Below are 14,489 nucleotides of genomic sequence, written 5' to 3'. Positions count from 1 at the left end.
ACCCAGGCGCCCCCTTCCTGGATAATTCTCAAAATAATAAGAACCGTTTTCTGCCATAGCCATCAGAGTTCTACAGGTTCTATTCTCTTAGAAATAGATCTGGGAACTGATAACCTGAGTCTTCTCCGAAGGAGGGGCTACTGGTGTTAAGGTGATAACATGTGAAGGGAGACCTGCTTCTCGTGTGACGCCTATTTATAAATTTCTGATATTTTGTTGTGCTACATTTCTTACTCAGAAATACAAATGGCGGAACACTGTACAATGATAGCAGGCTTAGGATCATGTAATCTTTACTTAATCTTTTATTGATCTGTAGCTCAGAGTGCTGTTAGGGAGGCAAACACTTCATGAACAGCTGTAGATTCGTTCATAAAACCTCTTCGTTGTCACCTTTTGCTTAGACTTCTGCCTCTTCCTGTAGATGGATCTCTATGATAGGAAACTACATTTCTCTTTCTAACTGTAAAAGGGTAAATAAGACTCTCATTTAAGTGTTGTCTATTAAGTTAGCTCCCCAAAGCCTACGTTAAATGCCTCCTGCATGTCAACTGCTTCTAGATTCTCTATGAAACAGGGATCGATAAGATAGATGCTCCATGCCACTTCTCACTTGGGTAGAAGAAAGATGAGCACATAGATTCAGCAGATACAAGGAAAGGGAATGCAGAACAGTGTTGGGAGTTTGTTGGTGCTGCTCTCGGATGGTGTCCAGGGTGGGATTGACCCCAGGCCAGATACAGATAGTCACGGTGAAATACGGGCCCCTCATCTTCTTTGTATAATATGGTGCCTTCTTCTGTGCTCTGCTGAGTAGGCAAGAAGTGTGAATAGGTCTCGTCGTCCAGAGTTAGCCCATTCATCCAGAGTAACTACTAGTCCTGTACCGTATTTGTTTCTCTGGGTCCAGATCCTGTCCTCAGACTTGGTGGGGAATATTGTTCACCCTCTCCTTTCCACACTGAGTGCCACTCACTGGAGAGAAAGCAGAGGCTTTACATCTGAGTGTTGGGTGTGGGGGGAAGCCACTGCTTAGCTGTCCCTGGACAGTTGCTAAGGAGGGAAGGATAGTGAGAGGAGGCATGGAATAGAGGGGTGACGGTGCAAGGTAAGTGGGTGGCAGATGGGGAGGTGTACCCCAGGCTACTTGTGTCCTTCTCTTTGGCCATCAGGGTCCTGGTTAAACTGTCCCTTCCTAGTGGGCTCTTTTTGAGAGGAATAGTCTACCGTGGGAGGGTGTTCGTTTTTTTTAACCTTTTAAAAGAGTTATTTATACCTGTAAGGACCAGAAATTCAGCAAGCTATTTTAAATTGAAGTAAATGTTTGGTAGAGACATACAAAGGAGGGATCTAGGACACCGTTCTTCATTCTATAATCCGTACTCTGAATAGCAACTTCAGCGTTTTGTTGCTCTATTTTAGACAAATGTTTACCTAAGTAATTGGAATTATCTTTTACACTTAGCACCTGGCTGCCGTGGAGGAGAGAAAGATCAAGTCTCTGGTGGCCCTGCTGGTTGAGACACAGATGAAGAAGTTGGAGATCAAACTTCGACATTTTGAGGAGCTGGAAACTATCATGGACAGAGAGAAGGAGGCTGTAAGTAAAGGGACAGTTCTGGTGGCTTTCTGACCAGGAAGTGCTGACACCTTCCGTAAACCACAAGTTAGATGAGTGGTAGCCTACTCTGTTGGTCCTTTCTCCTTGTTTGCTTTGCCCTTTCAAAGGGGTTCTCAGTCATTGATGAACAGAAGGAACTCTGTTCTCATTCTAAAACTAATGATTCAAATTCCAGGTTTACACCTCTCAGCTTTCCAGATGCATGCGTGATGGTATAAAATTCTTCTCTCTACAGAAGTTAGATCTAAGACTTCTTTTCTGTCTTACTTGTTACCAGTAAAGTAGAATTCATATAGATCCATTGTCTGATCAAGGATTTTCTTGATTTCTTGTCTTTTCAATACAAATAACAGAAAGTAAGGGCGCCTGGGTGGCTCAGTGGGTTAAAGCCTCTGCCTTCAGCCTCAGGTCATGATCTTAGGGTCCTGGGATCAAGCCCCACATTGGGCTTTCTGCTCAGCAGGGAGCCTGCATCCCCCCCACCCTCTGCCTACTTGTGATCTCTGTCTGTCAAATAAATAAATCTTTAAAAAACAAAACAAAACCAAAAAACCACAAATATCAGAAAGTAGGAGTTAATCTCCCCTTTAGTTAGGAGCCTTGTTTCTATGACCCCTCTTAACCAAACCCTCCTCTGGTCTACCTTGGACTCTCAGTCTTCCTCCCCTTCCCTGCACAGTGGAGGGGGGCGGGGGCTAGGCCCTTGCTGAGCTCCTAAGCAGCATGGTTGGGGGCAGACACTTGTGAGAGAAGGATATGGCCCAAACAGGATCAAGAGAATTATGAAAAAGGCCAAAACTGAGGAAGGAAGCAAAAAAAGTAAGAAACTAGAAGCAGGGGAACATTTGGTCATTCAAGGTAATTTTTGGAGAATTATTTTTTAATGAGTTGACTAGAAGAGAGATTGATAATTTACTTTCTTTTTCTGTTTTTTTTCTTTTTTAAGATTTTATTTGTTTAAGAGAGCACACAAGCAGGGGTGGGGACAAAAGGATAGGGAGAAACAGATTCCCTGCTGAGCAGGGAGCCGGATGTGGAGCTAGATCCCAGGACCCCGAGATCATTACCCAAGCCAAAGGCAGACACTTAACCAGCTAAGCCACACAGGTACCCCGGGAATTGGTAACTTTCTAAGCAGTGGACTAAATTTGAGGATTTAGTTAGGACTTATTCTCTCTTATTATTTTGAGTTTTATCTATATGTGAGATACTGGTATCTAAGTGGTAGAACCTTAAAATTAAATTATCCCAGAGGCCTTCTAATTTTAAGAACCTTTTTGTATTTCTTTAACTATTTATTGGTCACATCCAGTCACATCCTCTGGCAGATTTCTCAGTAGCCCAGTAACTGTCACAAACAGCCCATTTTCATTTTGTCCTGAGACCAGCTCTGCCACTTCGGCTGGCATCCTGGCCCTGAAGCACAGTGAGGCCTTCAGTAACTCTCTACCCACACCCTTCCCCAGCCCACCCCAGTTCTCTGACCTGTAAGCGTGTCTCCCACCACTGGCCCTCTCCTTCCCTGGGAGCTGCCCTTTGGGTACTAGCCATACCACGCCCCATGTAGGCTGCCCTCTGGCCTTGCTCTCTGTGCCACCTGTGTGATTCTGCTCCTCTGCCTGCAAGGCCCCTTTCCCCAGCCCTGCCCCTCTGGGTGACCTGCCCACCCCATCTGCGGCCGTGGCAGCCTGACAGAGCACCTACACTGTGTGTTGTAGTTGCTGGCTCACATGTCCATCTCCCATCCCGGGGTATAGCCCCTTTGAGCGCAGAATCGATCGAGTGTCTTTGTAAACAGAACTGGCACATTATGGGCTCGTTTCGGTGGCTGTTGAATGAGTGTATGCCAGCATCAGTGTCAGAAGTTAGAAAAGTGGAAACAGGAAGTCCACCCTTTAGTTGAGTGGGAAGACAGGTAGACAAATGATGGCACGGTGTGTTCAGTGCTCCTCTGAGAGCAGTAAGGAGGCATACGTGGAAGACGGAGAGAGGGAGAATTCCTCTGCCAGCTGAGCCGGAGAGTTGAGTAATGGCTTTGTGTGTATCTTATCCTCATAAGCTGCCCTTTTGTCATGTGTGGATGTTTTTAGTGGGCTCAGTGTAACAGGGTAATAATGCAGTGGATTCCCGTGGTGATCGGGTCGTATCCACTGGCAGCCAGACACCCTGCTGTCGTTCCTAAAGCAGCACCAATGGCTGAGCCTGGAGATGAGCAGGACTCTGGGCACTCACAGGACATGTCTGGATTTTCAAGGGGCTCTTTCCTCAGCTCTCAGGCACTTTCTCTTCAGAGGTTGAACCTGCGTATCCCCCCACTCTTTGAAACCCCCAGTGAAGATCAGCGCCATCCTCCGCCCCTCCCCAGTTCTCGCCCGGAGTCCCAGACACCCAGGGGCCGAGTGTAATGGCTACACTTCTCTTGGCCCTTCAGAATTTCCCTCATGCTATGGATTTGTAACAGTTACTACCTCTAATTACAGAACTGCACTGTGGTTTTCTTACTTGAATCTTTTTTTGTTGTTATGTTAAATTCTAATCAGAGCACATGAAACATTTTAGGGACTAGTCTCTGAATAAAACAGCACAACCAAAAATGTTGGAAACGCCTGCACCACATCAGGTCAGTCTTCTCAGAGCCTTTAGTGGTCAGCCTGCCTTCTCTCAGTCAGCATCTGGGCAGGAAAATCCTCCATGGGGGATAGTCCTGAGCCCTAGCCACTGACTGTCAGTAACACATCTGTGTTATTCACTGCTGTGGGAAAAATCACACTAAACCTTAGTGACCGAAACAGCAAACCAGGTCTCACATGGCTTCTGGGAGCTGGGAGCCAGGCACCCTGGCTGGGTGGCTCCAGCGTGGGGCTGTATGAGGGTGCAGGCTTCCTGGGATCAGCAGGGTTAGGGCTCCCAGCTTACCCCTGAGGTAAGCTTCTGCCACACCAGCCTTTCCAGGGTGCCATTCATGAAAGGGCTCCCCCAGGGTGGGTGATTAAAAAGAGAAAGAAGGTGAATGAGCACCCAGAATGGAAGTCACCCTGTTGCTTGTCGCCTAAACTTCCCAGTCTCCATTCCTTCCTTTTGCTGTGTTCTCAGTCACCCAGGCCAGCTGTCGTTCTGGGACCGGGCTTGGGCTTAGACATGGTTCAGGGAGGCAGAAGGGCTAAATACCAGGAAGTGGGAGTGTGGAGGCCGGCTCAGAGGCTCACTCTCAGAACCAGAGTCCTGCAACATTCAAAATGTCTCCCATTCATGTTGTATACAGTGATGGCATAACCTCTTTTTCTCTGCCGGGCCCTGCTCTCCTGTCCTTCCATGTGGGCAGGCAAAGCCCTGGCTACTTTCCAAACCAGTGATTTCAGCACGGGACTGTTGTGCGACTTAAATGACAGAAGTGTGGCATGTGCCTGGCACAATGCCTCTGACACATAGTAGGTGTTCGGTAAATATTTACACACCTCCCTTTCTTTAGGCACATATATATTAAAATTCATTATTTGTAAGCCTTTGTTGGCTTTATAAACATTTATCGGACCAGTCACTGTGCTAAACCACTTTATATGGATTTTCTCATTTAATCCCTCAAAATCTGTGAGGAAGCCATTAACAAGAAAATACTAATTGCTTTGAATCTCCTTGGACAAGAATCCAGCAGTGATGCTGGATGGGCACATAAGGCCCTATCTTTGTTCCACTTCTCTTATGGATGGAGAGACTGGAGCTTGGCTAGGATACATTATGTACCTGCGATCACAGTCTAAAAGGGACAGAGCCAAGTGCTAAACCTGTTTGTTCAGCTTAGTGTTTTTATCTAACACTTTATAAAGAAATAAACCATTCTCATTTTCTTATAACCAAGAGAATCTAAGATATGCAAGGGTTTTTTGTTTTTGTTTTTGTTTTGAAGATTTTATTTATGACAGAGAGAGACAGTGACAGAGGGAACACAAGCACAGGGAGCTGGAGAGGGAGAAGCAGACTCCCCGCTGAGCAGGGAGCCCAATGCGGGGCTTGATCCCAGGACCCTGGGATCATGACCTGAGCCGAAGGCAAACGCTTAATTACTGAGCCACCCAGGTGACCCTGAGATATGCAAGGTTTTATCATCCCTCTGTTACAACTTAAAATTGAGACTAGAAAGTCCAAGTCAGCCGCGAGCAGAGCCTTGTACTAACCACCTGCTGCTCTTCTGCCCACCACATTGCCTCAGTTCACTTTATTTTTTATGTTTTAAAGATTTTATTTCTTTAGTTGAGAGAACCAGAGCATGAGCTGGTGAGGGGAGGGGCAGAGGCAGAGGCAGAAGGAGAAGCAAACTCCCCTCTGAGCAGGGAGCCCGACACGGGGCTCGATCCCAGGACCCTGAGATCATGACCTGAGCTGAAGGCAGACGCTTAATGACTGAGCCACCCAGGTGCCCCTGCCTCTGTTCCCTTTTAGGTGTACTTCTTTACCTACCAGCTCCAGTACATACTTTTTTTGAATTAAGCATTTGGTTTTATTTATATAGCAATAGATGTCAAAATCTATTCTTAGACTTTTAAGAATCAGATATGGGAGCATCTGGGTGGCTCAGTTGGTTAAGCATCCGACTTCTGATCTCAGCTCAAGTCTTGATGTCAGGGTTGTGAGTTCAAGCCCCATGTTGGGCTCCACACTGGGTGTAGAGCCTACTTTAAAAAAAAAAAAAAAGAATCAGGAACTTTCTTTTTTTTCTCTAATGACTTAAAATCAGTTCTCTTGAGTCTTAAAGTATGTAATAATTAAGAACAAAGGTCATAAATGTTAATCTTTTGTAGATACTATGCATACAGCTGTAATTAGACTCAGAAGCCATTATTACACTCTCTTGTGAAGTGCTGGTTTTGGCGGAAGGCAGTTATGAAATGTATAGAGCCCATCGAAGAAATAACGTGATAGGAAGTATTGACTCCAGTTCGGATGAGGATGCTGAGCTGGTGCTGTGTTCGTAACTCAGAGGGCCTGCCCGCCTGAGCAGCCTTCCATGCCAGGTGGATAGCATACAGCAGTCGAGAGAACAGGTTTCAAACGTGGGTTATATTGGGGAATGGAGCCACCTGGAGAGAACTGGGGGCCGTGCGCCCTGTCTAAAGCATTCCCATTTGGACTAAAAAAAAATTTGATGCCCATGAGAATGGATCTGTGAGCTGATCTGGTGGGCGAAATGCTGTCTGCATTTTTGCAGGCCATTTGGCTAGGTGTCGAAATTGAATACATTCAGTAAAGAGAGACATTGTGGGAATCCCAGGCTCAGTCCTCAAGGAGGTTAGAGGGTGAGTGAGACCTCGAGACGTAGAGACACTGCATACTGCGGGGTGATGGAGCAGTGGAAATCCAGTGGAGGGGGGATCCTGAGGGGGCTCAGCCATGGTTGGCTGAGATTATCAAGGAGAGCTTCCTAGTGGAGGAGGGACTGATCTGAGCTATTTAAAAGGCCTAAATCCAGAACTTTCAGAGGAGACTGAATAGTCAGCCTGCCTAGAGCTGTTGGCTTTTGCTGCATTAGGTGATGTAAGATTAAGGTCATTTGTTCGTTCCTCAGATACTTATTAAGCACCTGTTTTGTTCTAGGCATGATATGGTAGTGGGGATACAGTGGTGAATAAAACCCAACCAAACTCTTTGCCTTGGTAAAGCTTGAAATAATTCACGAAGGGTGTTAGGAGATGTTCTGTGCTGCGCATGCATACACAACTGTATGTTCCAGGCTGGGGAGGGAGTCAAGGAGGGGAAGGGGAGAGATGGCACTTTGCGGAGGTGTCCTCTGGGTGGGCCTTATTGGGAAACTCACAGGTGCATCCTTCTAAGGCCTAGAAACAGCGAAAAGGCTCTGAGGCAGGAGCATGTTTGGGAACTTAGGAGTGATGGTTGGGCTGGAGCATAAATGAGGAGGAGGTGAGAGGATAAAGTCAGAGATTTGGTGACCTAATCATGGATGTCCTGTAAGCCACCCACAGGCTTTTCATTTTACTCTGATTAAAGTGTGGGAAAACTACAGATCCCATTTTATGGATTCCATATAGTAAATGCAGAGGCTGGAATCCTTGCAGTTTCGCAGGGATCCGTGTGCCGGCTGTGTTGTAGAGAGGAAGTGACAAAGCAGCAAGACCCAGAGAGGGGAGACTGGTGGCAAGGCTGTTAAAGTAGCCCACACGAGATGATGGTGGCCTGGACCAGGACGAAATGGTCAAGTTGCTGATAACAGGATCTCATCACACACGGGATGTAGGTTCAGCAAAGTTCATTGTACTTTAGGACAGACGAAGCAAGAAAGAACAAAAAGCCAGAAGTGAAGTTCATACTGCCCCAGGAGAAGCACGTTGCACTTGGTGTTCTGTGTCTTTGGGGTAATGCTTTTTGATGCAGCCTGTCCTGTCACGGAACCTGTTGTCAGATGCGTGCCATTACGTGAGGGGTAGTTTTAGCTGAGTTGAAGAGAGCTGTGCTCAGTTGTGGGTATAGTTCTGGATCGCGAATGCGTGGCCTCAGGTGGCAGGCAGAAGGCAATAAGACAGAGTGACCAGTCACCACGATGTGCGGCTGCCCCGTGGCTTTCACCTCCCAAAGCACACAGGGAAACCACGGGACATAGTTGTGGTCTTCTGCTTTCCACAGGTGTAAGAAGGAATGAATGGGTCTGTTTGGGACTTGGTTTTTTATAAGTGATGTCTGGTCACTGACCCCTAACATTTCAAAGGAAGGTGTGTGATTATTTACTTAGTTCTGAGGCCAAGTCATCAGAGGCTCAAGTCTCAGCCGGTATTTCAGCCCGTGGCAGTGTCGGTGGACTTGTGCGGCCCCCACCTTGTACTCTTTCCCACCCTCCTCCCTGCTCTGAGCCCGTGAAGCTGGGAAGAGAGCTCTGTGGGAGCCACGGCTGTACTTCGCAGCTGTGTCTGCGTTTGGTGTCTTGGTGCAGAAAAGTACTCTGTTGTGCTCCGGTTCCGCTTGGATTCAGCTTCTGATGCGTACACAGTGTAGCAGTGAAGGGGGAGAGGAAGGCAGAGTTTGAATGCGGTGGGGGGATGTGTCTTCAGAGCCCGGCTATAGGCAGCTTTGTGTGAAACCCGCTGCCCTTGAGCCAGATCGGAGCCATGAGAGGAAATGGACAGGTTCATTAACATTCTGTGTCCGTGAAAGTACATACACGGTTCGCTTTAGCTGTTGGGACTTTGTCCACAGTTCTAGGAAATGGAAAACAGGAGAAAATCAAACTATCTATAGCATATGACTTGCACGCTTTTAGTGTTGGGTTTTTTGTTTTGTTTTTTCAGTGTGGGGTTTTTTGTGGGTTTTTTTGCTTTTTTTTTTTTAAGATTTTATTTGAGAGAGCGCATGAGCATGAGCAGTGGGGAGGGGACAGAGGGAGAAGCAGACACCCCGCTGAGCAGGGAGCCTGATGTAGGGCTCCATTCCAGGACCCTGGGGTCATGACCTTAGCCAAGGGCAGATGCTTAACCAGCTGAGCCACCCAGGCTCCCTAGTGGTTTGTTTCTTGACAAAAATATTATGTGTAATGAAATAATTTTCAATAAAGAAAGAAATGAATAAATTAAAAAGTCTCTCTTACCCTCAATTTCATTTCTAGGAATAATCACCTAATAGTTTGGTGTCTTCTAAGACACCAAATATATAATGTGTGTATATGTGAATAAAAAGTTTTTGTTTTTTTTTTTCTTAATTGAATTAGGATTGTGTTAGTAAGTATTGCTGCAACTTGCTTTTTTTCCTCAGTGTACATCAAAATAGTACTTGGGGCACCTGGGTGGCTCAGTCGTTAAGTGACTGCCTTCAGCTTAGGTCACGATCCCAGGGTCCTGGGATCAAGCCCCACAACAGACTCTCCACTCAGCAGCGAGTCTGCTTCTCCTTCTCTGTGATCTCTCTCACTTTCATTCTCTCTCAAATAAAGAAATAAAATCTTAAAAAAAAAATAGAACAGTACTTTAATGACTTAGTCCTTAGACACACATACATAGAGTTTTCTAGGACAGATTCTCAGATGTAGAATCACTGGTTTTATGCATTTAAAATTTGCTCAGAATCATCGAGCTCTCCTCAAAACTGCCAGTTGACGTTGTCTCTGATTGAACTCAGTAGCAATAAGGTATCTACAACAAGAGAAGAATGTCTGTTGCATGATGAGGCCAAGATGTATCTGGAAGCTCTGCTTCGTGTGCTACAGAGCAGAGGTGGTCCTCTCGGAGCCACGCCGTGGCCTGCTGTCCGGGCACTGCACCCACCCCACAGGACCTTTTTAGCCCACACTGGAGTTTTAGTTTAAACTGGGTTCTCTTTCAGGAATGTGTGTATGTGGATATATGTGTTTAATCACTCATCTGTTTTAATTCTTCTAATTACTTTCTTTTAATTACCTTCCGTGTTTTGAAATGATAAGTGAAGCTCAGGGAAAAATAGGGTAATTAAGGTTAGTACATTTGTGGACATGGAAAACTGGGCAAATTTCTCTTTCCGAGGTTAATAACTTGAGGGTAAGGTCAGCTCCCGAAGAAGGACTGGTTTGGTTTAAACACCAAACCAAACCACTGAGACAGGTAACGCAGAGACTACAGTTTCCCTTTAGAGACACAAGATCTCTTCCAGCTTCTTGACAGAACAGATCTTGACCTAAATTATAGTTCTTATATAACTGTGTGACTTCAGCCAAACCATCCAGACCAATAGTGGCTTGTCCAGAACATAGATAAGAGGTCCTTTTCTGGCAACCTCTTATGTCTAACTTCAGCAAAGTCCTGAGTTTCCTAGAAAGAATCGTTAGAAGGAAGCAAATCCTGGGACCTGTAGTCAGAATTTTTAGATCCCTTTTTTCGCAGTCTACCTCTCCATCACTGATTAAATGTCTTGCAGATCTGGACTTACCGAGGACTCCCTTGATTTTTACATCTTGTTATTCCCTGCTCATTATACAAACAAGGAGGAGGGACACCGTGCCAGGCTTTAACCTCTTCAGGTCACCCTCCTCAGAAAATGAAAAGCCCAGACCAGTCTGTTAGGACCATGGCAGCACCCTGCCATGACCCTCAGCCACTCACAAAGTCATTTGTTTCAGAAGATCTCCTTCTCCCTAGGAGACTCCCTGCAGGCCAGCTAACCAGCGTGGGACCTGAGCTTTACCATCTATTGCCTCCACTCCCCTTCCTCCTCACTTGGTCACACCTGTTCTCGTCACTCTCGCACCCTCCTGCACCCCATCCATGGCCACTCCCTAGCGGCCACTCCTGATGACCAGTATGCTTCCCTCTTGGTTCCACAGGGTCTTCTCCTCGGACAGCCCTCTGCTGAGAACCCATATTCCTAGGCTAACTCTTAGGCGTCTTCCAACCAGTTTTTGCTGGTGATAGTGTATAGTATTTATCTGTAGAACTGGCTGCTTCTGAAAGCTAAAATGTTACATTTTTTAATCTATTAATGCCTCGGAATAGTGCTATCCAACAGAAATACCGTGTGAGCCACATATGTAACTTAAAATTGTCTAAGTAACCACATTTAAAAAGGTGTAATTGTAATGCTTAATTCAGTACATACAAAATATTATTTGAACACGTAATCAGTATGAAAAATTAATTTTTTTCATGCCGAGTACTCAGAGTTTGGTGTGTGTTTTGTACTTAGAACACATTCCACTTCAGATTAGCCACATTTCAAGTGCACAGGAGCCATTTGTGGCTTCTGTCTGCCGTCTTGGACGGAAAAGCTCTAAAAATATCTCCTAGTGACTCGGATCTTGCCGCTGGAAGTGGTGGGCTCGAACATAATTGACAAGAAAAAGATCTGATAACGGTCCTTATGATCTTTATAATTCTTATTTCCAAAATCTGGATTTTTATATTCCTTCATGGTGAAGTTGATTTTCTTTTCCAGGCCTGCATTAAATTAATTTTGATAGCATTTAAGGTGGGCTTCCTCCTCTGAACTATTCTCAGGCATATGGTTTCTGGATTTCCTGGCACGTGGAATAGCTTATTTCTCTTTATTTTAATTTGGGTCCCAGAAAGATTATCTCGAATATTGAAATACTTATATTCTTCAAACCAAGATTCATGCACATCTTTATTTAGTCACCTAAAATATTCTGTGAATGTGTCACCCAGTATAATTTTGGGTAGTTGAAAGCTAAGATTTGCGGTGGCACTGCCAAAGCTCCACATAGAAAAATGTGTGTATTTGCAGCTAGGGCCACGTCCACTCATCCCGAGGATTTAACTCTGTGTCAGTTCTAAAATAGTAACCAAAGGATCACATCCAGAAGTGAACACCTGGGAAAGTTGTGTGAACTTGAAATTCTAGTAGCTGAGGGACTATTAAAAGGAGAGGGGAGGTTTGTTTTACTTGGGCAGTCATGAAACCTATTTTTACATCTCTGAAAGCCTGCCAGACAGGATTCCATGTGTACTGAGTGGGCCCAGAGAACAGGAACCCCACTGGGTAAAGGTTACAGGAAAGGCAGACCTTGTACATAACATAGAAAAGACCTTGACCTTGGTAACAGGTGTCCAAATGGAAATAAGCTATTCGAGAAGTAACGCCGTGAATGTTGCAGGGGGCGAGGTGGCTGTGTGCCTGTGAGGTGGTACACAGAATTCGGGCATTGGGTCGATGTCCTATGTGTCATCCATTCCTGAGAAGCTCTCTTGGTGTCATCTCTTTCCTTTCCTTAACAGTTAGAACAACAGAGGCAGCAGTTGCTTACTGAACGCCAGAACTTCCACATGGAGCAGCTGAAATATGCCGAACTGCGAGCCCGACAGCAAATGGAACAGCAGCAGCACGGGCAGAACCCTCAGCAGGCACACCAGCACTCAGGAGGGCCTGGCCTGGCGCCGCTTGGAGCAGCGGGGCACCCTGGCATGATGCCTCATCAACAGCCCCCTCCCTACCCTCTGATGCACCACCAGATGCCGCCACCTCACCCACCCCAGCCAGGTGAGAGGCAGGCCGCGCCCGCGGGTGAGGTCGCAGTCATCCCTGCGGCTCAGCAGCAGAGGAGCTAACCACACCTGTGACAGTTTGGAGCTAGGACCATGACTAGGATGCCTGTTGTCGTCTAGGTAATTGTAGGCAAGTGAGACCTGCTTGTATAGCCATCACCACACAACGCTGGGTGTGTTCTGTTCCCGGTATGATGCCCTTCCTTGGGTCAGTCAGCCTCCAGTTAGCCGGTATATCCCAGAGTTCCTTAAAAATTCATTCTTGGGTTGTCTGCGCTTTTCTTCTTCTTCTTCTTCTTTTTTTTTTTTTTTTTTAACTTACAGGTGTTTTTAAAGATAGACACACAAAAATAAAAACTCAATGAACTCTTATGACCCAGCTTCCACACCCATCACTTCCCCACCATTTTTCACTTTTTGTTAGCGAATCTACCATGGGCAAAAGGAGAGCGAATAGTGTAAGAGTCTCCCCATATATATCTCTTGCACGGCTTCAGAATTGCCAGTATTTTATTTATTCCTCCTCACCCTGGGGCAAGAGGTAGACCTCAAGATATATCTCTAGCCAATGGAAATCTTATTCTTTAACAGAACTACTGTTATCACACCCATAATTCCTAGTATCATTAGCTAAATGTCCTCGGATGCTTCATTTGTTTGAATTGGTGTTCAGATAAGGTCCACGCATTGTATTTGCTGATAGGTCTCTTAAATCTGTCTTAATGTGTTAACAGTTCACCTCCCCTTCTTTTTTTTTTAATGCCATTCATCCACCTGTGACTGCCTGAGTGTGCCCAGGAGGTGCATGGTGTCATTTTGCATGTTCTTCACCCACCTCCCTCTCCCACACATCTCCCATAAACCAGAGGCTTGCTCTGGATACCTTACCAGGTGCAGGTTCACTTTTTGGAAGCTGACATTTTTCGTCTCTCTTGGTGACATTAAGGTTGGTCAGTGGTTCTAGTATTAGGCTGATCCGTCTGCTACAGAGTTCCCCAGCAGACTTTCCCAGAGGTTTTCTGCTTTTGAGAATTGCTTCTAGATGAGCTCTTTCATCAGGCCTTGCAAAATGGTGAGACGTCTCAGTTGATCTCAGTTGACCTTCCCTCCATCAGGTCATTATTTCTATTCATTTCCTAACAGCGATTCTTTTATTTAAAAAACAAAAATCAAAGAGACCTTGGTCAATCATGTATTCATCCTGAAAATGAGTTCCTTACAGGAAAGTCTGGATAAAGGCTTCATCCTTTCTCTTTATTGGTTACCTGAATAATGGGTTCCTAACCACTGTCTTCACCAGAGGTGACCAGGAAGGGAGTGTGTATGCTCTCCTGTGTGTGTGTGTTTAGTATTGTGGATTTATGTATTGTTTATTTTATGTGTTTCAGTCCATTATGGACATTATTGTGTTTGATGCTCAGATGTTCCTGTCTGTAGCTCATGGGAGCCCTTTTAAGCTGGCAGCTACCCACGACATTTCAACCACCTTGAAAGTTGAGCTCACAGTCCTTTCAAACTTAACTACCTCCCTAAACAAAGATTACCCACCAACATCATGAAAACCTAAAACATACCTTTAATTGTAGCTTTTCTTCCCGCCATGTTCCTTTCCTTTGTAGAGAACGATGTATATGGGTGTGTGCTCTGGATTACATTGATCTAATAACACTCATCCTGTAAGAGTTTCATAATTACTCTCTTGTCATGTGCCAGATGTCTAGCAGAGCCCAAGTTTGTGTTTCCTGGGGTGGGATACAAATTCTCTGGCCACGGCTCGTGCAAATGAACTAAGGTAATATTGGGAGACCCTTGCAAGCCAGGGAAGGTCCCAACGTGATGATAACAGCTAGCCTGGCTGCCTCAAATGACAAATTCTCTAACTCTCATGGAAATAGCCAGGG

The 14,489-nt window shown here is 45.6% G+C and overlaps 1 protein-coding gene across 2 annotated transcripts in view; it reads left to right on the top strand.

Moving 5' to 3' along the window:
- The window catches only part of LOC111143825 (SWI/SNF related, matrix associated, actin dependent regulator of chromatin subfamily c member 1), a 172,230-nt gene that overhangs the window by 141,863 nt on the left and 15,878 nt on the right, over nucleotides 1-14,489 (top strand). For both annotated transcript variants that reach the window (XM_022497748.1, XM_022497749.1), the window contains exons 25-26: nucleotides 1,466-1,600; nucleotides 12,322-12,583. In XM_022497748.1, coding sequence (XP_022353456.1) covers nucleotides 1,466-1,600; nucleotides 12,322-12,583 — 397 coding nt within the window. The remainder of the gene's footprint in view (nucleotides 1-1,465; nucleotides 1,601-12,321; nucleotides 12,584-14,489) is intronic.

The sequence above is a fragment of the Enhydra lutris genome, unplaced genomic scaffold (genome assembly GCF_002288905.1).
Source record: "Enhydra lutris kenyoni isolate GAN:26980312 unplaced genomic scaffold, ASM228890v2 scaffoldscaffold10, whole genome shotgun sequence".
Lineage (NCBI taxonomy): Eukaryota > Metazoa > Chordata > Mammalia > Carnivora > Mustelidae > Enhydra > Enhydra lutris.
The sequence above is the reverse complement of the archived record's forward strand: the minus strand, read 5'-3'. Positions and strand labels throughout refer to the sequence as shown.